Raw genomic sequence first — 26,046 nt, 5'->3', positions numbered from 1 at the left:
GAGAGCAAGAGAGACACTGGGGGGGTTGGATGGAGGGGCTTTTTGAATGTACAGTGATAGGTTGATATCTCTCTCCTTCTCACACTCACAAAGAGGGTCTTTTAGTGCTATAGAGGGCGCTTTCATGGTCAGCTAAAGAAAAGATGCTCTTGTTTCTCCAAACCTGAACTCCCGCTAGAGGTTGACCTTTAACCTCATTAAGGGGCAAGCACCTCAAATAAGCCTGAACAGAACTGGACAGCCCTTGAGTGCAATGGAAGGCAGCTGTGGTGTGTTGTACATGTAGTCCATCTTATTGCTTTTTCCATTCTGTGAGTTGATTATAGCGAATGCAGCCGAATATGATATTGCACTTGTAATTACAACTTATGTGGTCATTGTAGTTTACAACTGGCTATTAGCTTCATGACTTTAATATATACCAGAGTCAGTAAGTACTGGGAAATATCTGCAGCAGGGCGGTCACTATTGGTTATGTTAGTAATTGAATAGTCCACTGATTATGATAAAATTAATGATATCAGTATTACAAAGGCCAACTGTTTACTTATTGCTTACTTACTTCAGAGCGACATACCATGTAATTGTGTTACAGAGGTGAGCAAATGTAGTGTTAGGAGTCTAGCCCAAAGATTCTTGTGTTGTGTGCTATGCTTCCTGAAAAGGGAATGTGTTCTACACTACCAGAAATTAATCATAGCCATAATAATCCACACAGACAATTCTCAAGACTTCAAAATAGTGTGCATTATCATCAGGCAAACTGCATGTAGAGAAGATAAAAAAAAAGAAAAATTTTAGTAGATTTTTCATTTTTATTGCATTTAAGTGATTAAGTCCTGGTATTAAGCAATATTGACAGACTGGTTTCTTTAGCATCGTGGGGAGTCCCAATATGTATCCTCAGTCCCTTACGAATGGCGCAACCCACATAATATTCCTTACATCTGTGTTTTCCATTCACTGAGGACACTTCCTCATTTAAACTATCTGTAACCCCAGCTCTGCCTGTCCACACCTTTTTTTTCCTCAGCATATGACATACTGACTGGGAGCGCTTCTCTCTTCTACTCATTTCCCTTCTCCCTCACCCTCCCCTCTCCTCTTCTTTTCTCGCAAGGCTTTTCTTTTTTTAACTCCCTCATTCGCCTTTTAAATCGCAGCCTCCCTTCCCAGTGAGAACACTGTCCACCATAGATGTTGCAACTGCTGTGTTTGTGTTTCCATCTAGCCCAAAGAAAACACTGTTTAACTATAGTGTGAGTTCAGAGAAGATGGTCAGGCACACAAGCAAAATCAGACTTGGAAAGATATTTAGCTGATAAATGGCAGAACTAATATATAGAATGTGCAGGACCACTTGAATTTGAAAAAGATGAGAAAGGAGAGGTAGAACAAGCACTACTTTGTACCTGTTCCCTCCCTCTCTTGCACTCTCTCGTTCGCTTGCTCTCTCTGTGCTCGTCCAGCTGCTGGGGTATGTAGAGGCCTCTTTCTGTGTTCTGCCCTGCCAACACTGTGGACAATAAGCAGCAGAGACAGAGACTGGAGTAGGGCACACAACAGCTTCATTCAAGCTCCACACACTCAGACAGACAGATGACCAAGTCACAGGCTCAAGTGAGAGGCCAAGAGAGGCTTATATAGCTTAGACAAGGACAGAATGGTCCTTTCCATTTATTAAGACATGTTTTCAGTTAAATACTTCTGCCCAAACAATTATCAAATAGACGGATGCAAAATATGTATTTAAATGTATATGAATATGTGAAGGTAAATGTTTTCACTGTTCACATAAAGTCAAAATGCCCCTTCAGCTTGGGGCATACCATAGGTCTGTACCTGAAGTGTACCCAAGTACACATCTGCTTTGTAAATTATGAAGACTGCACAGTAATAGTGTTCACATGATCAGACTTATTACTAGTCTCATGACTAGTCACAGCCGCTTCAGCCTCAGATGTACACTGACCGTCTGATACTTATCATATTCCACAGCTATCGTAATTCTGCCAGTTAAACTCTGGCTATCTGCTTTGCTCTGTACATGTATTTCCATACACTGTCTGATGGAATAAGGGGACTTATCAAGTTAAATGCTCATAATGACAACAATGAGCCTTTAAGAGCACATTACATTTACAAAAATCACAGCATCCTGCCTTTAAAAGTTTTTGAAGTGTTTAGTTTGAACAGTTAGGAACAGGAAGTAACCAAAATATCCAACATGTTTCATGCTACTTTTGTTTAACACAGGTCTGTTTTTGTTGTAGCACTGTTTTTATACCCCTATATTTGTTTATATATATATATATATATATATATATATATATATATATATATATATATATATATATATATATAAAATAATGGACTGTGACTGATCGCTTTACATGTTAGGTCACCTTCTTGTCCCAGCAAGTCCTTTAACTATTATATGAAGGGTTTCCAGTGCAACCAATAAAGTTGGTTAAAGTTCTAAATGAATTAGTTAGTACTACAGATTCATCTTTTCCCCAGTTTGTGCCTTTAATTTTCCGATACCACTTTATGTTCGATATTGATGCTGCAACCTTAAGTATTTGCTAATACCAAAAGCAATGCAATAACATCTTTTTCCCCTCTCTTAAACAACTTGGCTGTTTCGATGCACTTTGCTTAACTCAGGTATCTAAACAACATCATGCTCAAACTGTGAAACCAATTTCTACACCCCTAAAGGAATAAATACATTGCTTACAACGTGACTCAGTTATGCAATACTGCTGTTTTCACATACAGAACTTTTAGCAGCATTTTTGATTGACCAGCACAAGTCATGTTCAAAATGAAATTAAATGCACCTCTATTTAAAAGTTTTAACATTCAGTGTAGCCTATACTTCAGTGATCAGATTATATTTTTGTTTTTCTTCCAATGTCTGATTCAGTGATTTTGGCCAGTATCGGACCAATATCGATACTGAGTATCAGATCAGCGTGCTCTTACATAAAACCCTGTGAGTGCCACATTTCCTTTTTCAGTATTTTTGGCTGATCAGCTGCTTCTCTGATTTCCCACGATCCACTAGACCATGAGGCACAAACTGACCTACAATAGGGCCAGAGTCTAGGTCAGCCTTTAGGCTTTACATTTCTTTTCCTCCATATTGACTCCACATGACTCCAAGCAGAAAGAGTAACTGAGTTTTTCTGCTTCTCATGATATCAGATTACAGTGTGAGCAGCAAGTCTTCAGAGGAAATTAAACAACTGCTTTATTTTAGCCTCTTCTCTCCTTAACATTGATGTTTGGTTTTGAGGTTCTCACTACACTCTTAAAATGTTTTGACATTTTTGACCTCTACAAAACCTTAAAGTTTTTTTGACCCTCCACATAATTTAACAGTTATATTTCAAAGTATTTCCTATAAATGTATAGCCAGGATAGGAATCATTTTAGGAAGCAGAATTTTTACAGAAAGACAGACTCCTAAACTTTTCCAAAAAAAAGGAAACATGTAATTAGAATCATTCCTCAGCAGGCCTGTCAGGATTCCTTCTGTAATACGGAAGCATACACATTCCAATGTGGAACAGGCTTGTAAGGAGTTAAATCTAAAAATAATCCTCAGCTGACCGGCTCTTGGAGCAGGCCGAGGTGGCATAGCTTTGTCTGTGTTTAGCCTTATCAGTGATAAGTGCATGAAGCAGGGAGTGTTTTTGTACTGTTGCGTTAGAGGCCCTGCTGTGGCCCCTGGGTGGAAACGCTCCTTGCTGTTCTGCAGGCTGTCCACATCTGTACATCCTCTCTCCTCTTTTTTAGGCCTTGTTTTCACTTGTTTCCGCTGAGCTGTTCCCAGCGCAGCCCAGTGAAATAACAAACAGCAAGCGCTGCGTTTCCCCTTCGCTCACTCTCTGCCTTTCTCTCTTTCACACACTCTTAATCCCTTTTCTCCTCTCTCTTATTTTTGTCTTTCTTCTTTTTGTTCTTATACATTTGTATTGTCAAAGAACACACACACACATATGCATATATACACCGATCAGGCATAACATTATGAATATACTCATTGTCCATTTTATCAGCTCCACTTACTATATAGGTGCAGTTTGTAGTTCTACAATTACACACTGTAGTCCATCTGTTTCTCTGCATACTTTGTTAGCACCTTTTACCCTGTTCTTCAGTGGTCAGGAATAATATATGTATGTACACACACACACACACACACACACACACACACACACACACACACACACACACACACACACACTACTTTGCCATAAAAAAGGTCACCACCAGAATTTAACTAAGCAAATAGGTAAGAGCCTCCCATTGGATAATTACTGTATGTGTGATCATATTTTAGCTGGCAGCCAATTATTTAACCCTAAATGATGCAGTGAGTAGTGTTTCATTTGCTAAACAACCGTGTCAAAAGACACATACTGTGGTCGTGGATAAGATGTTAATCTGTTTCAGAAGGGTCAAATTATTGGCATCCATCAAGCAGACAAAAAGTCTAAGGAGATTGCTGAAACTACTAATATAGGATTAAGTAATATAGAATGAGTATCCAACACATTAAGTGGAAGGACAGTGGGAAAACATCATCTTCGAGGAAGGAATGTGGTCGGAAAAAAATCTTGAATGATCATGATCGGCGATGACTTAAACTTTTGGTGAAATCATAGAAAAACAGCAGTAGAACTCAGCGATATGTTTAATAGTGAAAGTAAGAGCATTTCCACATGCACAATGTGAAGGGAACTCAAGGGATTGGGACTAAACAGCTGTGTGGCCTTAAGAAAACCACTTATCAGTGAAGCTAACTGGCAAAAAACGGCTTCAGTTTGCTAGGGAGCATAAAGATTGGGCTCTGGAGTAATGGAAGAAGGTCATGTGGTCTGATGAGTTCAGATTTACCCTGGTCCAGAATGATGGGCACATCAGGGTAAGAAGAGAGGCAGATGAAGTGATGCACCCACCATGCCTAGTGCCTACTGTACAAGCCTGTGGGGGCAGTGCTATGATCTGGGGTTGCTGCAGTTGGTCATGTCTAGGTTCAGCAACGTTATGTGCCCAAAGATTGAGGTCAGCTGACTACCTGAATATACTGAACGACCCGGTCATTCCATCAATGGATTTTTTTCTTCCCTGATGACAGGGGCATATTCCAAGATGACAATGCAAGGATTCATCGGGCTCAAAAGTGGTTCAGGGAGCATGAGACATCATTTTCACACATGGATTGGCCACCACAGAGTCCAGACATGAACCCCATTGAGAATCTTTGGGATGTGCTGCAGAAGACTTTGCGCAGTGGTCCAAATCTCCCATCATCAATAGAAGATCTTGGGGGAAAAATGAATGCAACTCTGGACAGAAATAAATGTGACATTGCAGAAGCTTGTGGAAACGATACCACAGCGAATGTGTGCCGTAATCAAAGCTAATGGCTGTGTGTGTGCGTGTGTGTGTGTGTATGTATATATATATATATATAATATATATGTGTGTGTGTGTGTATATGTATATCGCTGTTGTCGGAACAAAACTTTGACCAAACAAAAATCTCAAATTGTAACTTTACAGGAGAAGGAAAAAACATATTTTACTTTTAGTGACTTTTTTCCAAACAATTTAAGGCTGTTTCTTTTGGTCCATTCATCATTATGTTTGCACACAATATAAAGGCCAACAGACATTTTTAAATTATGTCAAAAATTGAAAAATGTCGGGGCATTTCTGATGGCAGTGACATGTATGTATGTATGTAACAATTTGTTTTAACAAAAACAAAATACTGTAATACATATATACATGCATAATGTGAATAAAAACGTATGGTTTGGTATTCACTTAATGTCCCACAGTGTATGACATTAATACACATCCTTTTTATTTCTTTCCTATTCTCCTTTTCCTTCTCTATTTCAGCCTTTCTCTCTCCTTTTCTCTCTTTCCTTCTCTCCTTCTCCTTTTCTCTCTTTCCTTCTCTCCTTCTCCTTTTCTCTCTCTACCTTTCCCTTTCACTCTCTCTCTTTATCTTTTTATCTCTTTCTATCTCCCCTTGCTATTTTGTCTGTTTTTACTCTCTCCGTCTCTGACTCTCTGTCCTGTACCTTCATGCTCTCTCGCTTTCTTTGTGGTGAGCTTGGGTGGAGCTCAGTATGAGGTTGGTGGTGTCAGATACTGAAAGTTGGACAATCGGCATCATTTCCTCCTATTGTGCGATCCCTGATGGAGCACAGACACGCACTGCTGTTTGTGTTATAGGAGGCTGAAGTCTACGTCAGAAACAGATAACTACAGTTTGTACACATGTAGAGACACTCAGATGTGCAGTGGTGTAACTGCGAGCAGAAGCTGTTAGAGATACACATATGTACGCTGGAGGACATCTGTGGCTACGCTAGTCAAACACAGCTAAAGGGATTAGAAGCACTCCTGTCCTGTGTGAAAGATACTAGGAGGGGGTCTGGCCCTCCTGGGATGATGAAGCGGAATAAAGGAGACAGCATTTTCGAGTGTGTGCTGGGTCTTAGGCGAAGAGAATTAGGTGTGAATAGTGTGTGAGAGCCACACATACAAAGACAGAGAAGCCCCTTTGGGTCATTTTGCCATTGTTGTGAAATAAGGATTTGTTGAAAATTTGGAATGCTGTTGGATAAAGAGAATAGTCTGTCGGTTTGGAGTAGTAATTTTGGGTTAGTGGTGTTTAGTTCATTAGTTAATCTGAGTTTATATTTCAGCTTGTGTTTTGGCAACAGGTTTTTTTGTGTAATTTCTTTAATTCTAGGCTTATGATTCAGTTATATCTTACAGGGATGGTTTGGTGAAAAATATATAATATATAGCCAAATATTGCTAACAAATACTAAAAGTCAGTAGGCACCCAAATCTTTTATGTAAATATATTCTTAGACTTTTCTCAGCCTTGTCAAACCATATCCAGGTCATCATTACGTGAATGTTCTGACTCCTCTTTGCATGCATGTAACACAAGAATATGGGCACTGCAAGTTATGTTCATGATTTCTGTTTTATCATTTTATAAATAACTGTTCATTTTTTATTATTTTTTATTTTTACCCGATTTTCTCCCCAATTTAGTCGTCTCCAGTTCCACCCACTAGTTAGGACTCCCCCAGTCACACGATGCTACCAACACTAGGAGGGTGAAGGCCAGCACAGGCTTCCTCAGAGTCCTGTGAAACCAACCACCACTTCTTTTCGAACTGCCACTCGCGCAATGTCACGGGACATCCAAACGCGCTCTGAGAAAATCGCGAACCGCCATCCTGTTGTCAGAAATGGCTGCCTACTGCATTCATCTACATGGTGAACCACATTGATAAGTCTGAACTTAGTGAAAACCTGAATGTGGGTTGAGAAGAGTTTTAAGGAAGTATTTACAGAAAAGATTTGGGTGACTGATGACTTCTAGTGTTTGTTAGCAGCCTTAGCGAGCACTAAACTAAAGAAACAAAATTTGGACCCCAAACATGTCTTAGGTGATTCACTATATCTGGGATAAGTGAAAATTTGTATAAATTTGATATTTTTTTTATTGGCAAAACATTCCTTTAAGGTGAATTACCTAGTAACTACTATGGAGCAAACTACTATGAAAAGGTATGCTTGTGAGTCACTGAAGTGTGGCCCCTCATACAGGCCATTAGGTTTAACTGTGTGTATGTTGTAGAGACACACCTCATATGTGTGTCTGCAAACGTGCGTCTGTGTGCATGTTCTGTCAGTGGTTGGTCTTTTTCAAGCTCCACCAAATGCTGCCGAGTTTTGCCTCCACCTCCCAGTTTGTCTCCGTAGAGCATTCCAGTCAACATGCCATTTCACACCAACACAGTCCACTCACGCACAGGGAAACTCAGTAAGACAAGGCAACATGATGTTTGCATTGTCTGTGGGTTTGGAAATGGACCCTTGAAGGGCTGAGTTCCTTTTTTAATTTTATTTCTAAAGCTTATCTTCATAGGCACAATACACAATGAGAAATGAAGTGTAGTTTGTTCTTTCTACGGTCTCTGGCCACGTATGTAAACAGTTGCACAATTTCAAGAAATCAGCCTTGACAGTTTACCATAAACAAACATTCCACCTGAAAGGGCTGTCATCATTAATCAATAAAAAAAAAAATTAAAAACTTGAGTTACTTTCTACAACTCTGCACTGTTTAGTTGACAGTTTGCATGATGATAATATACAATCACATGCAAAAGATTAAAAAGTAGCTCATACAACAACAGCTGTAATTTTGTACCTACAGTCGTATGCAAATACCCCCCCCCCAGCCACACCCAATAAAACAAGTTAACATTTCCTCTACAGGGAAACATTATTACAGTTTTATGCATACCTAGTGTTTATTTGCTGAATTTAACATAATGGAACAAAATAGAACATTAAATTGTGGTCCTATGCAAACTTATGGCACATGTTATATTTTGTGTTTTTTCTTTTCATCAAATAAATAGAAAATGTGCTCAAAATTTTAAGTAAAATTCCATTTGTAGAGGATGTGTTGCCTTAGAAAATTAATAAGACATGGAAAAAATTTCCAAAAGTGATCCAACTTTTTCATACGGCTGTATATTTTGAATTTTTTAGTGCTCCCTCTTGCAGAAAGAAACAATCTGATGGACACGTTTTTGTCACATATTGACTTTTTACAGTATTTTTTTTTTACAGTTTCCAGTTTTTATCACCAGCATCTAGTGAGGACAACAGTGGCTGCAGGTTTCACCTCTTCCACAATTGTAGCTTCTCGCTCTCATGTTTTGTTTTGAGCAGAACTGTAGCTTTCAACTTTGCTGTTGCTTTTGCAAGTTGTTGCAAGATTTATGTATTATTCTCTTGCAAACTCTGTGCACTATGGTGTGGTGTGCTAAGGGCGGCTAGTGCGAATGTTAAGGATGTTAACATTACTTATATTACCGCCATCATTACTACATTTTGCCTGTAAATAACACTTCAGACTTAGCACAATTCGGTAATAAAATTCACAGCATTGCAGTAGCTGGAAATAAGTTTTTGCACTCATAAATGTATTAGAAATCTAAAATGTGCTATGAGCTATTTTTGCTTTTGACACTACTGTAGTTTCATGTATGAGTCCACTCCTTCTGTGGGAAGGTACTGTAGTTCTATGCTCAGGTTTTTAAGTTCATGGTCACTCTAACTTTTCAAGAGCAAACTCTTAAAACTTAAAACTGACTTCAGATCACCACAAAAGCTACATGTGATCTCTTCTCTGGCTGGGCTGGGAAAGCTCTGCCAGCCTGTTTGGGAAATGGCTGGCTCCCACAATTCCTGGAGTGGGATAAATGCCGGAAACAAGCCTAGGGGAAGTGTGTTATGGAGCAGGGGTGGTGTTATGACTCTGAAGTCAGGGTTACAAGGCCAAGAGGTGATATTTTAACCGACTTTCATGGTGAGTAAGTATCTGAGAGACAATGCGATGTTGAGCAAGGGTTTGACCTCTGCACTAAGTGTATTGTTCGTGGGGTTTTCCGTGAACTTACCCTGCTGAAGAGGGAAATTTAACCTTGTTTGTATTTTGTCTAATTTGGTGCACCGTTCTCCTGTGACAAGTGATGAAACTATTTCAGCAGATTTCCCTCACCTTTGGATTTACAGAAAGAAGAGTGTAGGTGTCACTGGTTCAACTTTTTCTCTCTCATCTACCGATTAAACCACTCATGCTTCATAGAAGGAAAAATATCAACATCATTGTACAGTAGAAGCTAATGTTCCATAGTGCATTGTAATTATTAGGATGGGGCAAAATTATTAAATCATTTTGTTTAAATGTTTATAAATGTGTAGTGTTACAAATATAAAATCAGTGTGACTAGTAACATTTTAATAAATGTTGGTACTAAGCCAGTACATCTTACTAGTCACTAATAAGGATTAACTAGTCCTGTCACAATTATTACATACAGTACTGTGCGAAGGTCTTTGGCACCCAAGACATATTTTCAAAATCTGTGTTAATGTTAGTACTGTGTTAATATTTGATAATATTTAATATGTGTTAATATTTGAATGAACCAAATGTATAGAATATTAATTAATAATGATTATATAAAATAGTGATTTTATTGATATTAGTGTGTTTGTTTAGCCATTTTCAAACCTCTCCTAGAGGAAGCCCAGTGTTATATGTAGTTTATGTATGGTTTGATCAGTGCTTCATTAAATTGTGCTCATGATGTAATTGATGTTTCTGTGGTGGCTGTAAAGGTGTCGAGGAAAAATATGAATTCTTGTTACTTTTTATTGTTTTTATGTTTATTTGAATTATGAATATGACTATTTTAATCTATATTGTGATAAACTCACTGCTGAGGTAAATTGTTTAAAAATTTGCTTAGATGCCTAAAACTTTCCCACAGTACTGTAGTTGTCTGATCATAATTATTTGAGCTATTTGCAATGAATTAAGATGACTTAAATGCTTAGTTTTACAGTTGATAGATTTAACAATTCCAAATTTACACTACAATGAGCAGAAAGATCTTCATCACTTTGCTTGGGGCAAACACATGCAAATTAATAAAGCAGAAAATTCTTTTATTGAGATGCTCTTTGGTTCTTAAAAAAAGTTTGTTTATTTAAGCTTGAACTGTGTGAGTCATTAGTTGGCAGCTCGACAGTTAGCATGCAAGATAGCTAATCAGCCAATTTGGCCCATTTATGCCTTTATTTTAAAGTAGCATACAATAAGCAAAAAGCCATATTGTAAATCTCACATATTTATATGGCACTTAATCTCATAAAATTTCATGATCGTGACAGGCCTAGAATTAACTGCTAATTAGCTAATTCACGTGATTTTATTAGTCGCTCTCAAATAAAAGCAGGCCATATTTTAGGGTTCACAAAAAGCACACTAGTGATTTTTTTTTTTATGCTTTCTTTTTAAACTCCCACTGTGAGCTTGGATTGAACTAAGCAATATAGCAAGATGCTAATAGATACAGATATACATATACACCAAATGGAACACTCACAAAAACAACACATAAGTGTGGTTGCTTTGTTTCGGCTTGTCGTACAAAGAGGTCTTAATGTGGTCCAAACCAAACAGTCCCGCAGTGAAGCGGACAGGGCAGTCTCTGCTTGATCTGCATGGGAACGCTGGAGTTCATGGGAAAACCAGAGTCGTCTATGTGTATGTGTGTGTTCAAGAGGTTATGGAATGCTGTGCATAAATCGATGTGTGCTTGTCAAAGATACATTTCTTCACTAAACCATATAATACATATATGTTTGATGTGTTTGTGTGTGATTTTGTGCACACTCATATATTCTATAATCTTGTGGATGTTGGGGTGCCTTGTGACCGGAGGCAGGCCGGATAAACAAGCGAGAGTTAATTGAAAACAGAGTTGAGCATACACATACACACAGCTAAGAATCACACAGCCCACTCTGATGCTGATGCTAGTCTAGTTTAAAGGCCAAATAATTCTATGATGTAGCAGTCACCATCTTTCAGTTTAGCAGAGCAAAAATGACTGGCTAGCCAGTTTTCCATTTGAAAAAACTAATTTGTTGCTATTTGTAATTTAGTTGATATTCCATAATAAGAAAAAATTTTCTTGTTGGCTGCTTTTCAAAACAAAGAGGTGGATTGCTGTCAAAAAAGCGCAGGCCATTTGTGTGTGAGTGTGTGTGTGTGTGTGTGTGTGTGTTTTAAAGTAAAAGGGAATGACACAAACTCCCTGAAGCACACCAAAATATCATACAAAATCATAAAGTCATACTTCCTCACTGAGGGATGTTTGAAAAACCCAGAGTTTATTTTTCATAGGAACTTTATATCATGTTAAAAGGCCAGTGTTGAAATATACACTCTGATATGTAAATCTCTGTCCCAGTTGGATAAATGTTTGCCTAACTCATCCTGATTGCTTAAGTAGTGCCAGCCAATCCTGGATTTTATCAGAAACATGTGTGCTCTTTTCCTATTACTTCACTGCATGTATTTGCAATTGTAGAATACCATGCACAAGACAGAGACCACCCTTGATTTATTTATTTACTTATTTTTCCCCAATCAAAGCAGACATTAAGTGTAAATTGTTGGAGATATTTCTCAGATTACATAATCCACTTGCATTACAAAAGACAATGTCAAAGGAAAATGAGTGAATAAAAGGCATTTCCAAACCTGGAGTTCAAAAACTGGGTTTGGAAAAATATCCCCGCAGATTTCTTTGGAAAAACTAGCAGAAATTTCTTGAAAAGCATGGAAACTGTAATAAAAGTGGACACTCAAACACCCAAGAAAATGTCATTATTTTTAGGTAAAAAGTCTTCTGTGTAATGTTCTCTTGTTTTCTGTTTTTTTTGCTGAAAAATGAATAGCTTGTACTCAAATGACTGTTCTGGCTGGAAATGAAGTAAACAAAATGTGGTCCATATAGATTGTGGATCTGAGGCAGTTGTTTCAGTGCCAAAGAGTATATGTGATGATCTTGATGTTTAACAAAACTGTAAAAAAAAAAAAAAAGAAAGAAAAAAGTGTTCTCAAACACTCGGACTGTAGCTTTAGTAAACTGTGTTTATTGAATTAACATGGTGCATGCTTATGTTGTTTTTTTTCCCCCTCAAACAGCTTGTTTGGGTCTGACTTTTAAACACTAATGGTTGTTTTATTCCTCTTGCAGTTTTTTACGGAATATGGTCCGGATTATTCCCTGGAGATCAGCCCGAGTTGCCGACCCGACCGCAACGAGAGCCAGCAACTGGAGCGGGTCATCAGCACCATCAAAGGTAATCGCCATGATAACAACCAGGACTGCACCACACACAAGTGTAATAAACTTACCATGCACCCTTGCTTCATACTCCAGCACTATGCCATTTACGCCATCACAGATGGGATTACTTTAGCCTGTTCAAAGGATCTGGTTATAATGTCCAGAGCATTGGTCTGTTTATTTAGACAGTCATGGTTGGATGGCGTACTGCCACTTTTCCATATGACATTCATTCAGGCAGCTGTTTTTTTCAGATTTAGAATTCCTCACTTTCATTGTGATCTCCTGGGAATCCTCCTAAACTAATCCTGGCAAGCCTTCTGCCACTACCATCAGCACCAAACTGCTGTTCTACAGTCAGAAAAAAAAGGAAAAATATCTGTGTTTGATGTCCCTAGTAATCAGTAAGTAAATAAACAAGGCTTTGGGAGGACCCTGAATATATCTCCAGAGAGAGCAGGGAATGTGAACAGACCAAACCAGATCTACTCACATACATGTGCTCATGCTTTCTTTTGTATTCTTTCTGTATTTTTTTTGTTTTTGTAAATTAACTTGTGTATGATGTTGGAACAGAGCTGTTGTATGGAGCTGTTTGAGTTACGCAAAAAATATTCTTGTTAATCATTATCACAATATTGGCCTTTGCAATACTAATGATATTGCAGAAAGCTGCAATCTGTAATGAGCCTTCTAACCAAACAGTGTCTTTTTTTTTTTTTACCACACCCTGTGAGCATCTTTAAGATTAAGTGACCCTTATTAGTCCCACAACGACGGGGAAATTTCACCTCCGCATTTAACCCACCCATGAAGTGAAACACCACATACACTCTAGTGAGCACACACACACTAGTGGGAAGTGAGCACACTTGCCCGGAGCGGTGGGCAGCCCAATCCGTAGCGCCTGGGGAGCAGTTGGGGGTTAGGTGTCTTGCTCAAGGACACCTCAGTCATGTGCTGTTGGCTCTGGGGATCGAACCGCCGACCTTCCGGTCACGGGGCTGGTCCCCTAACCTCCAGATCATGACTGCCCCTCAATCACAATTCAAGTGAGCAATTGAGCATTTCTCTGGTTGTTTTGGTGAATCAAGGTATTTATGTAATCCAACAAATGTCTATTATGTTAGATAATATGCAGGCTGGCATGAGTGTTATGATACACTCAGCCCACAGTTCGATTCATAATACTGAGTTCATAACTCAGTACTTTGTTACACAGCAGAGCTGGGAGGCAGGAGTGCTGGAATGAGGTGTTAATTGCTCAAATGGTCATTTGGTGGTAATTAAGTATTTCTACACTTTGGTGTTCAAACAAGGAAGTTGCATTAGATGGCATATTTTATAGGAAGCCCATTGCATATTGCATTTTCATATCACAAGGTCACAGTGCATTGTTGCATTGTTCCAGGCCAGTCCTTACCATGTCTCACAAATTAGAATATCATCAAAAAGTTATTTTTTTCAGTAATTCAATTCAAAAAGTTAAACTCATATATTATATAGATTAATTTCACACAGAGTGGTCTGTTTCAAGCATTTATTTATTTTTTTAATGTTGATGATTATGGCGGGCGGCACGGTGGCGTGGTGGGTAGCGCTGTCGCCTCACAGCGAGGAGGGCCTGGGTTCGATTCCCCGGCTGGTTCGATTCCCCGGCTGGGTGACTGGGGTCCTCTCTGTGTGGAGTTTGCATGTTCTCCCCGTGTCTGCGTGGGTTTCCTCCAGGTTCTCCGGTTTCCTCCCACAGTCCAAAGACATGCAGTCAGGCCAATTGGACGTGCTAAATTACCCCTAGGTGTGAGTGTGTGAGTGACTGTCTGTGTCTGTCTGTCTGCCCTGCGATGGACTGGCGACCTGTCCAGGGTGTATCCTGCCTTCCGCCCGAAGACTGCTGGGATAGGCTCCAGCATCCCCCCGCGACCCTGACGGAGAAGCGGCTTAGAAAATGGATGGATGGATGGATGGATGATTATGGCCTACAGCCAATGAAAATCCAAAAGTCGATATCTCAGAAAATTATAATATTGCAAAAAAGTTCAATATTGTAGACACATGGTGTCACATTTGAATCAGCAAATCAAAACAAAACACTTGCAAAGGTTTCCTAAGCCTTTAAATGGTCCCTCAGTCTTGTTCAGTAGGATACAAAGTTATGGGGAAGACTGCTGATTTGACAGTTGTCCAGAAGGCAGTCATTGTAACCCTCTACAAGGAAGGTAAGCAACAAAAAGTCATTGCTAAAGAAGCTGGCTGTTCACAGAGTGCTGTATCCAAGCATATAAATGTAAAGTTGAGTGGAAGGAAAACGTGTGGTAGAAAAAAGTGCACAAGCAACAGGGATAACCGCAGCCTTGAAAGGGCTGTCAAGAAAAGGCGATTCAAGAATTTGAGGAAGATTCACAAGAAGTGCTGCTGGAGTCAGTACTTCAACAGCCACCACTCACAGACGTATCCAGGACATGGGCTACAACAGTCACATTCCTTGTGTCAAGCCACTCATGACCCAGAGACAACGTCAGAAGCGTCTTACCTGGGCCATGGAGAAAAAACACTGGACTGATGTGGTCCAAAGTCCTGTTTTCAAATGAAAGTAAATTTTGCATTTAATTTGGAAATCAATGTCCCAGAGTCTGGAGGAAGAGTGAAGAGGCACACAATCAAAGCTGTTTGAGGTCTAGTGTGAAGTTTCCAGAATCAGTGATGGTTTGGGGAGCAGGACTTAACACCTGTCCACACTGCCAGAAGTACCAAAACCTGGTTTAATAACCACAGTGTCACTGTGCTTGATTGGCCAGCAAACTCACTTGACCTAAACCCCATAGAGAATCTATGGGGTATTGTCAAGAGGAAGGTGAGAGACACCAGACCCAATAATGCAGACAAGCCGAAGGCCGCTAACACTTCAACAGTGCCACAGGCTGATCGCCTCCATGCCATGCCGCATTAATGCAATAATTCATGCAAAAGCTGCCCCGTACCAAGTATTAAGTGCATACTTTTCAGTAGGCCAACATTTACGTATTAAAAATATTTTTTTTAAATTGGTCTTATATAATATTCTAATTTTCTGAGATACTGACTTTTGGGTTTTCATTGGCTGTAATCAGTCATCAACATTAAAAGAAATAAACTCTTGAAATAGATCTCTCTGTGTTTAATGAATCTATATGAGTCTCACTTTTTGAATTGAATTACTGAAATAAATTTATTTTTTGATGATATTCAAATTTATTGAGATGCACCTGTATGTCAAAATTTAAATACCCCTAAATACATATTTTGTTTATTTGAAGTTAAATTATTGTATTCTCTACAGCAATGGTAAGATCTCAAGTTCTGTTTTACTGCAGAGCTTAGTTTCAACCTACATCTAACATATTGCCCCATTCTTATCTGACACTAATGCATTTGATGCCACCATTCAAGGACTTGTGAAGAACTTAATAAGAGGATGCGTACATTTTTTTTTCACGTAGAAAATAAACATAGCATAATTTGACCCAAATCTGTTTTTCCCCCCATATGTGGCAGCCGGTCAAAAAGTTGGGCACACCTATTCTTAGAAAGGTTTTACTTATTTTGACTATTTTCCACCTTTCAGTATAATAGTGAAGGAATCACAGCCATGAAATGACGTAGAATTACATGATCGCCAAAAATTCAGAATGTCTTTTTGCCTTAATGCAGTTTTGCACACTCTGGGCACTTTCTTAAGCAACTTCATGGGGAGTCACCTGAGATGCTTTTCCAACAGGACTGAAGAAGATACACACATGAGACCTTGCTGTTGCTGTATTTGCCTTTGAAACAAATTCCATTTCTGTTTGAGCCTTTAGTTTAAAATATTTTCTTATGAAAATTGCATATTCAGTTAGGTGTCCAAACTTTTGATGGATAATATAGGTACCTTTCACGTGTGAGAGAATCTGTCCACGATATTAAGAATGTATTTGATGTGTTAAACTGACCTGGGTTTCACCCGTTGCCCCATGATTCACTTACACTGTGAAGTGAGTGAGGAATGTGTGTTAGAACCTTTGGTCTCCTGTGGAAAGCTGTGTGTGTTTGTGTGCATGTGTGCTTGTTTGTGTGATGGGTAACAAATAACATCACTGTGGTCTCTTGTCTTCACCACTTCACTCCCTTTGGGAGTGGTGTGACCTGAACGAAACCCCCTCTTGACTCCTTTCAGGCTCAGGTTTTGGGGGTTTTAGTTCAAATGTCTGAAACTGAAAATGAAAACCTGTCCAGAGCCATAAAGTTTCAGTACTCATAGTATCATGTGCTCCACCTTGAATTCAGATGTCTTTGAATATCGTACATTTCTTTTCGTATCTTTTCGTATCTTTCCATGTGTGAACGTCTCTGTCAGCTCACTTCTGCTTAATGTTCACCCACACTCTGAGGAGAAGTCTTAGATCTTAGACTTTAATGTAAAGGTTATACAGGGGTCACTGGCTCATCTCTTTCAGGAAGGATTTGAAATCTGGTATCAGTTGTGTCACTGGCACCTTTAACTGACACTTCAACTAACCAACAATCCAGGCAGCTTCCTGCCTGACTTCTGTCCTGACCTTAGCTTTCTTCAGTATGCACACATACCAATATGTTTTGGTCTAACTTTCCAAGTTTTTAAGAATGTGACCAATATATCAAACGCACTGTGTTGCATCAATCTGAAGGTGTTAGGACAAATTAGAACCAATTATGCTCATATTTAATGAAGTATGCACAATAAAAGCAGACTTTCATTAAAAATTATTGGTGTATTTTATTATCTACATTCCATTACTGTGTACATAGTTTCTCTAAATTGTACTGGTATACTCAGACTTAATCATGGTAAAAAGAATCAAAGACTAAATCATTGTAAAGTCAGACATTTACACTTGTAGTCTGTATAGTGAGTCTTCCATATCATGGTCATTTTGAAAATTATTATTTCACCTAGCTTTCCCTTATACCAATCTTATGACACATACTGGAGAGTACAGAGTATAGAAACTGCTTACCACAGTGTAAAAGAAAACCATCATTGAACTAAAAACTAGCATCTAAATCAAAACTAATGTCCAAATGTAAACATTATTATGGAGAAAAAAATGGAAGGGTGTTAGAAAAGGTGGTCTAGAAGTGGATTCCTTCATTATCAAACTTTAAAGGGTGCAGCGATGTCTTTGCGTAATGGTAATTTTTACTTTTATTTTTTTAACCAAATTTTCCATCTGCTAGCTAGGACTACCCCGCAACCTGGAAGGGTGAAGGCTACCCCATACTTTCTCAGCAACATGAATTAAGTCACTGCTTATGCAACATCGTTGAACAACAAGACACATTTGGAGGAGAACGCTAACTTAATCTAGCTAACTAAATCTATTATGTTAGCTAAGAGATTCCTGCATAAACTAGCATTGCGCTGGGTGATAAGGGGGAAAGGAGGGCCCTCCTATTAACCCAGAAAGAGCAAGGACTCTAGCTACAAATGTGGCATCACCAGGGATCAAATTCTCAATGTTCCAGTGATATGGTCAACACTTAGAAAGTGGTGCCACCCAGGAGCCTCTTTTTGCAATATTCTATAGTTGCACTAATTTCATATTGGAACAGACAGTGACTCAACAGACAATCAATCCAATTTGAAATGACACCTCTGTTTCTGACAAAATATTCACTATAATACTAGAAGACAAAAAGTAAACTAAAACTATAATGTAATAAAAAAAACTTAAATTCTTAATACATTCTGAAAACTAACTAAAACTAAACTGGAATTGAAGACTAAAATAGCTAAATAAAAATAATAAAAACTAATGAAAATTTCTAAGCTTTGAGAACTTATGTTGTGTACATGGGGAGCATTCGGTTCTGGTCCTGGAAGGCTGGTCTCCTGCACAGTATCTTCCCTGGTGTGTATTGCATGGACAGGGGTGCATTCTTAGTCAGTCTTTATCCAGTATTTGACAGCAAGAAAACTGCAGTCAGTAAAAAGGCAGTTTCAGTCAGTGCTGCCTTTGATTATTTTTAGTACCCAATGTGGTATGTGTAGCATGTAGCGTGTATGCACCCTCTCTGCCATACCACCAGAGGCTAATTAAAAAGGGCTTAGGGTGCACACTGCCCAGTCTCGTGTTGAAATGCCTCCCCCTAGTCTAAGGAATGTTATTTTGTAGGTGAGCCATAAGAACAGGTCCAGATTCAGTGTCCTCTTACTGTGTGTAGATGTCACCGGTGGACAGTAGAGAGAGAAATCCTGGTCTTGGGTCAGTTTTCGGGTAGGTCCCTGTTATGTAAGCGTTTTCTTTCTTTTTTGACCAGATGCAGTTGTGTTCTATTAAGATGTTTTGTGGCTGCTATGAAATAGCCAGGGTGTCTTTAAAAACATACAGGATTTTAAGGTTTGCACTGTCAGAGGTGGCCATTTGCATAGCTTTAAACACAGCATAAACATGTGGTAAATGACATTCTGTTATATACAAAGCCTTTATTTGATGCCTGTTTTAATTTGGTGATATTTTTCAGTTTTTGGGGTCTCCTTTGTGACACACATACTGTATTTGCTGGTTTATGTGTGGGCAGATGAACACCTAGCAACAACATGAGGGATTTTGAGTGGGAGGCTGGGAGACTGCCCATGAGATAGCATGGTTTAATCGCCGACATGTTGTAACTCTGTCAAACATCATATGCCCTCAGCTGGCACCAAATGAGCCCAAATAACTTTCTCACACAGTATCAGCTTCTCCTGTGCCAGGCGAACAGGATGTGGTGCAACAGCTGGCTACTGTGTGCCCGCTACAGTAGGCTGGAAGAGTCGCGTGCCTGTCATGGACTATCCCCACCCATGGAAACCGCAGGCAAATCTGGGAGCTTTTCTAAAGACTAGTGGGTTGCTTCTTGACAAGGCTATGCTTGGCAAGACAGAGGTATCCACGGTGCTGGAGGGAGAACAGGCATTTTACAAAAAGGATTGGTTGGTTTACACTGTTAAGGGTGCCAAAAGTGGTTATTTAGACCGATGCCATAGAACCCAACCACCGGGCCATGGATAGTTTGATACTGGGCAGCTATGAATCAGTGAGTGGGGCTGGGAGGGTGCTTAGTAGTCTAACTGCTGAACAATACAATTTTATTATTATTGTTTTAATGTTTCTTATTGGAATTCTTCTGGTACATCAATGCCATTGTGGGCTGTGGCTCAGTACCACTGTTTTGAAAAGAAAAAAAAGCTTGGGAACCCTTTTTCATCATGCAGGAGAAAGATATTTGTAAATATGTTGAAAAGTCTGATTGCATTGTGTGAATCTTGCATTGTGCCTCATTAAAAAAAGACTGGTCTGAAACATTCCTTATAACTTTATAATGAGTGAGTGGAGCTGAACTGAAAGGGCACATATGTAAATGTGTTAGCTTTCATGACATCACAAAAACATCAAATTCAGATCTGTTTTTGCAGCAATATTTGCACATATGGACTATAAGGGCTGGGAAGTGAAATAGTTTTGACACTTTAGAAATGTTTATCTACTATATCAAATTCAGATTTCCCTTATAGGAGCACTTTTTTCTAAAAATGTGTGATTTTCATAAACGTTTTCAAAGTTTTAAGAGCCTCCACATAATGCAAATGTTCTATAACTCCATGAGCCATATGGCTAAACCAAGAAACATTTAGGAACCTTTCGTTTTTAGGAGTATAGTGCATGTAATGAAACCATGGAGCAAGTTAAAAAAAGAGAGAACTGGATTGATGTAAGAAGCTTTTTATTAGTTGTTGTGATGTATCTGCAGTGTTCACCACCTTTTTCTGTATCATACCATCTGACTATCCTCTCACTGCTTTCTGGAAAGACTACAAGATCCTTTTTTGGTGTTGTTTAAAGCCCTTTACATGTGCTGCCAAAATCTACAGCTTACATCAGCTGAATCATATTTTAATTAGAAATCCACCATGGCAACATTTGATGTGTTGATTGTTTGTTATTTATGCAGTCTTCGCCCACACTGGATATACAAGTGGGGTGGGAACAGTTTTTTTTTCCCACCTGTATTCTGAGAAACCCTGCCTCCTGTGATGAAATTAGTTCATACTCACAGACTCAATTTGCTAAGATTGGCTAGTAGTTTATATATGTATGGCCAAGAATATGGCAGTATATCTACTTGAAGAACTGCGATTGATTAAGACAGGTAATAAATGGCAAGGCCCGCGGTTGCTGTGCATTACCGGCATTTCCAAGCACATCTGGGGAACATTTACAAGATCCTGAGCGCTGCATTTGACTGTATGAGAGGGGGTAGAAAGAGAGAGAACAAAAAGCGTCTAAACAGCCCACATGGTCGCTTTCTCTGACCCTGATTAGCGTATTCTACAGCAATTTAGATCCCTTTCGGCTTCAGCCTAACATAATCTGATAGGCCTACAGCAGGGCTGTCTAATTAAGACACTATGCGGTGCAAAGAGACAGGAAATGATGCGCCAGTAAAAGCTGAGACCATTCACTCGTTATTGGATTTTAAATTGCAGTTGCATGCAGCCTGTCGCCATTGTGGAACAGCATATGGCGACATGAGTTAGAAGTAGCTGTGGCAGCCTGAAAAGTTAATACTGGTTTTACATCAGTGAAAAGTCTAAAACCTCACTGAGCTCCCTGTACAACTGCAGTGGACTTTTTTTCTAAGAAAATAAGAGCTAAACGTAAAGGACAGAGCAGAAAGTGACTGAGTCAAAAGTCAATTCATTAACTCACAAATTAAAAAAAAAAAAAGTGCAACAGAGCATATCAATATTTTTCTACATAAGTTTATGCAATTGAATAAATGTTACTGCCCACACTCTCAGAAATAAAAGTATGAAACCGTCACTGGGGTAGTGCCACTCTCGGCACTGGCATCTTACCCTCAAGGGTACCTTTATTAAGGGAACATAATTTTATCATAATCCATTAACCCATCTCGTTTTAAGGCTTTTTAATTTATTGTTCTGTTTAAATGGTACAAATACTTTTTGACTTGGAAATCACTGTTGTACCTTTTGAGGCGTTGTTTGTACGTTGATGATCGAAAATGTCCCTGCACAGCACCTTTATTTCTGACAGTGTATATGCTATATTAAATACAATATGTTAATAGAAGAAAGCTCTAAAAGATAGGAAACCCCTGTCCAGAGAGATTTGTTGGCTGTAATCGTTCGGTGTGGAACTCTTGATTAGAGAGCCTGGTCGGGAAAAGTTTTTTTCTTTTTTCTTTTTTTTTAAAGCAGCTTGTTGCTCAGGCATTTCTCAGCTAAAAGCCCCAATGAACTGTCTAATGAAACACACTGATTGATAAAACCATGAGTGTTGCCACACATTAAAAAGCAATTTTTCACCAAAGCTGAAGGAATTTACAGTTTCATATGTAACTAATATTGTCATGTAGCCTCAAACAGCTGCCCTAAAAATTTACACAAAGACAGATGACGTGAGTAATATGGAACAGAACATGTCATTCGTTTATGCTGTTCCACAGTTACAATTGCACAGTCACACATGGAAACATTTCCCTCTTTAACAGGGGACCTAAACCTTCCAAAGTGACTTTAGCTTCAAATCAGCTTTGTTAGCTGCTTTTGATTGTTTTGACAGCCCTGATGCTATCAAAACACCATCTGGCCTGGACAAAAGGGATGTCCTCTTTTAACACGTGTTAAGTGTTTGCATGTTAAGGGGGGACAATGCCATGCAAATCACCAGTGGAGGTTAGAGTGATGTGAATTTACATGCAGTGATATTTGCATGTTTTTTTGCTTCCTTCAGAAATGTGAATACTTTGCTATTTGCATTGTGATGAGGTGTGAGCTTTGTTTTGAAATCATGTCAGAAAGACCACCTTATGTCCACTTTAAACACTTAAGAATGTAACTAAATTTGACTAAAATTAACCAAATTTTCTTTTCTATACTTTTAAAAATAAAGTTTCCTAAATGGTTCTTAGCTTGGATGTACAATTTTAACTGGTATACAATCTTTATATTATATGGGGCTTCAAAATTCAGATATATCGCATTAATATTAATATATATTACATTTACAAGACTATTTTTTAAAGAACCGTCTACTGCAAGGTTCTTTTTAAAACCAAAAGTGGTTCTTCTAATACATCACTGCCAAAAAAAAAAGAAAAAACTTTGAGAATTTGATTACATTGCTGTGTAGAAGACAGAGACCACCCTTCATTTATTTAATTTCTAGCCAAAATGGCCATGATGTTCAGGTTATTCGTTTTTCAGGATGTATTTCTGAGTAGATTAGATATAAGACAACCCACTTGCATAAGGGGAAAATCAAAGGAAAACAAGTGAACACCAAAACTGTCACCATCAGATAAACAGTACTTTAAGCTTTCATCTTCAAGAGAGAGGAGAAAATCGAGCTCCACTCAGTATCCAAAAATCCACAGCTGTTGTTGTCCTTCTGTAAGAAGTCTGAAGGAATGTGTAGACAAAAACGATAAAGAAATCGAACAAAGATGCTGCTGGTGTTCTCAGAACAATGGACTGACTGGGATCTTGAGATCATGAGCAGAAAGTGCAGCCAACTTCTAAGACTGAACTTGGAGGTGGAAAAACATCCCTGTAGATTTCTTTGTAAAATTGAATGCAACTCTCCTGAAATTAAAGCAAATGATGGACCCAGTAATATTCAAGAAAAATGATGTTACGTTTAGTTGTTGAGACTTCCGTGTCATATTCTGTTCTCTCCTTTTTGATGCTGAGAAATGAATAACTTGTACTAAGTGGCCTTTTTGACTGGTCTCTGACTTTAGAGCAGTACTGGATGTCTTTCAGAAAGCAGTTAGTTTTATTATAATATATAATTTTGTTCCTCTATGTAGAATGTCAGGTTGAACCGAAGTCAAATTTATCCCCTGATTATGAATGTGTGTGATTCAGAGCTTAAGGGTTAAAGGTTCTGACCAATACCATTACCACACTGACCATAATAAGAGATTTCCTGGGTTAGCAAAAGGAAATGTTTGGACTGATGTTTGACAAACATGTTTAAGTTGAGGTGTAGTAGGAGTGTGTGTATGAGAGAGAGAGAGGGAAAGAGAAAAGGGAAAGAGTTTTTCTGTTTCTAAATACTCTGTGTTGGTGTGTCATCTTCATAAATCTTGATGTAAATGTGTTTTTTCTTTTAATGATTCATGTTCTCCTCTCTTTTCTCCTCTGTCTCTTTCTCCTCCTATCACTGCTTGTTTACAGGGAATCTGAAGAATGTGGTTTAGGAGTGGGCTCTAAGCTCATGTTTCCAAATCAGACCCTGCACTCCTAATGAAGACAGCATGTGGGAGCCATCGCCAGAGGGGAGCTTTGGAAAACATTACTTGAATGTTTCCAAGGATTTTTTTTTCTTAATGGGAAAGCGAGTGGGCCAGTGTTACCCCATTTGAAAGTTTCTACTCAAAGGGGGTCAGAGGGTGACCGGTCAAATCTCTAAAGGGTTTTTATTATTGTTTTTTTGTTTTGTTTTGTTTTTGTTTGCCCCCCCTGCCCACGGCCCTATTAGACAGAAAATGAAAACTAAATTTTACTCCACTAGACTACAGTAGGTCAAGAGACATTTAAAAAAAAAAGTTTGTACTTGGTTATTTTAACCAATGTGTAGTCTTTGTTTTGATGACAGTCTCTTGTTTTGATCATGGATATGCTTGAGAAATGTAGTTAAACATGCAGTACATGTTTAGTGTATGGCTCTGTCGTCAAGGATTTGACCCCCTTTCTGACATGGCATGCAGCTCCATGTTCCCTGATGAAATCCTGTCACTGTCATACTGGGACTGCCAGCACGAACATGCACTCTCCAAACGTTCTAACCACCCAAACATGCTCACAGAAACTGGAATACAGATAGAAGAAAGAATGATGGGGCAGGAGAGTGAATAGGTCTCTTTGAATGGGGGTTAACACAACAGGCTCCTTCTCTGTGGCTAATAAATACTGTAACTGTTTATTTTGTCCCTTCTTTAAGTTTGTTTTCCATAAATTTAAAGGCTTTGGACAGACTTAAGCATTATGACTCACAATCCAACCTGACCCACCACCAACCGTTTCCAGCTTCGCCTGCATTAACCTGTGTCCTTTTACATGATTCACACCGTGAATTTGAGAAGAGGAAAAAATGACACAAAGAGAAATTAATTGGGGCAGAATGACCAAATAACAGTTTTAACTGAAACCACCACCTGGTGGAACAAACAGTTCTGTATGTTTTTATTATTCCTTTCTGGCCTCTATTCATTTTCTGTGTGAACTTTGACATTTCAGTGTAAATATTGCTTTGTTAATAAAATCCAAAAGCCAACCCGTGTGGTTCTCTCATGTTCCCTTTGCTGTCCCCCTGAACAGTCCAGAGGGTTTTTTGCCATATGTGGAGCAGCAGTGCTGTGATCTTTATAGTCCTCTCGGTGCTTGTGGTTTCTGTCAGTGCCACTGCAAGTGTGATTCATTAAGTGCTTTATTAGCATTGAGAGATGGGGCTTACACCATTTCAATCCCATAAACGGATCAATGCTGCCAAGGGAAGACCGTAAAACGTGTGAATTAAAGACGAAAGACATGACCGAGTTTACGAAGCCACACCGATTAAAAACCCACACTGTGCAGCTCCTATTCTGCATTTCCGTATTCATATTCATGGCTCAGGATTGGAAGAAATTAAATAACTTTATTCATTTAGTCCTGAAGAGAACAGGTCATGTTTGACCAGCACACCTTTTTGGTTGTCTACTGCAAAACACTAGGGGCCAGCCTCATGCATATGCATTAACCAAGTCTTGAACTAAATTGAAATGCCTATTGTGTTTCAGCACTAAAAATCCCCTTTAGTGTCAACTTGTGTGTACGTTTTATCTGGGTCTGAGAAACTAGCTTTATACTTTTAGGGCTTTATATAGTTAAAAAGTTCTATGAAATAACCATGCAAAGTTTTTATGCATTCAAACTGTTCTTTACATCTGCACAGTTCTATTTATAACTATTGCCTTTACTAAACAACCTATGAAGATCCACTTTTTTAGAGGATTAGCAGTTTTGCCATACACTCCACCAGACACTGGACACCACACCTTACAATTATTATTAGTCATATAACTTTTTTTTTCTTTTGTCCAAGTTACAACCCCAATTCCAATGAAGTTGGAATGTTGTGCAAAACAAAAACAGGATACAATGATTTGCAAATCCTTTTCAACCTATATTCAATTGAATACACTACAAAGACAAGATATT

The 26,046-nt window shown here is 38.7% G+C and overlaps 1 protein-coding gene across 4 annotated transcripts in view; it reads left to right on the top strand.

Annotated features, from left to right (window-relative positions):
• The window catches only part of hdac8 (histone deacetylase 8), a 32,329-nt gene extending 7,209 nt beyond the window's left edge, over window positions 1–25,120 (top strand). For 3 of the 4 annotated variants that reach the window (XM_017699691.2, XM_017699694.2, XM_017699693.2), the window contains exons 10-11: window positions 12,684–12,789; window positions 24,022–25,120. In XM_017699691.2, coding sequence (XP_017555180.1) covers window positions 12,684–12,789; window positions 24,022–24,044 — 129 coding nt within the window. In that variant the 3' untranslated portion in view covers window positions 24,045–25,120. Of the gene's footprint in view, window positions 1–5,149; window positions 5,459–12,683; window positions 12,790–24,021 lie in introns of those variants that run through there. The other variant, XM_017699692.2, reaches the window with a different exon arrangement.
• The last annotated feature ends 926 nt before the right edge of the window (window positions 25,121–26,046 follow it).

This window comes from Pygocentrus nattereri, chromosome 2 (genome assembly GCF_015220715.1).
Source record: "Pygocentrus nattereri isolate fPygNat1 chromosome 2, fPygNat1.pri, whole genome shotgun sequence".
Classification (NCBI taxonomy): Eukaryota; Metazoa; Chordata; class Actinopteri; order Characiformes; family Serrasalmidae; genus Pygocentrus; species Pygocentrus nattereri.
This window is presented reverse-complemented; position numbering and strand designations above follow the sequence as displayed.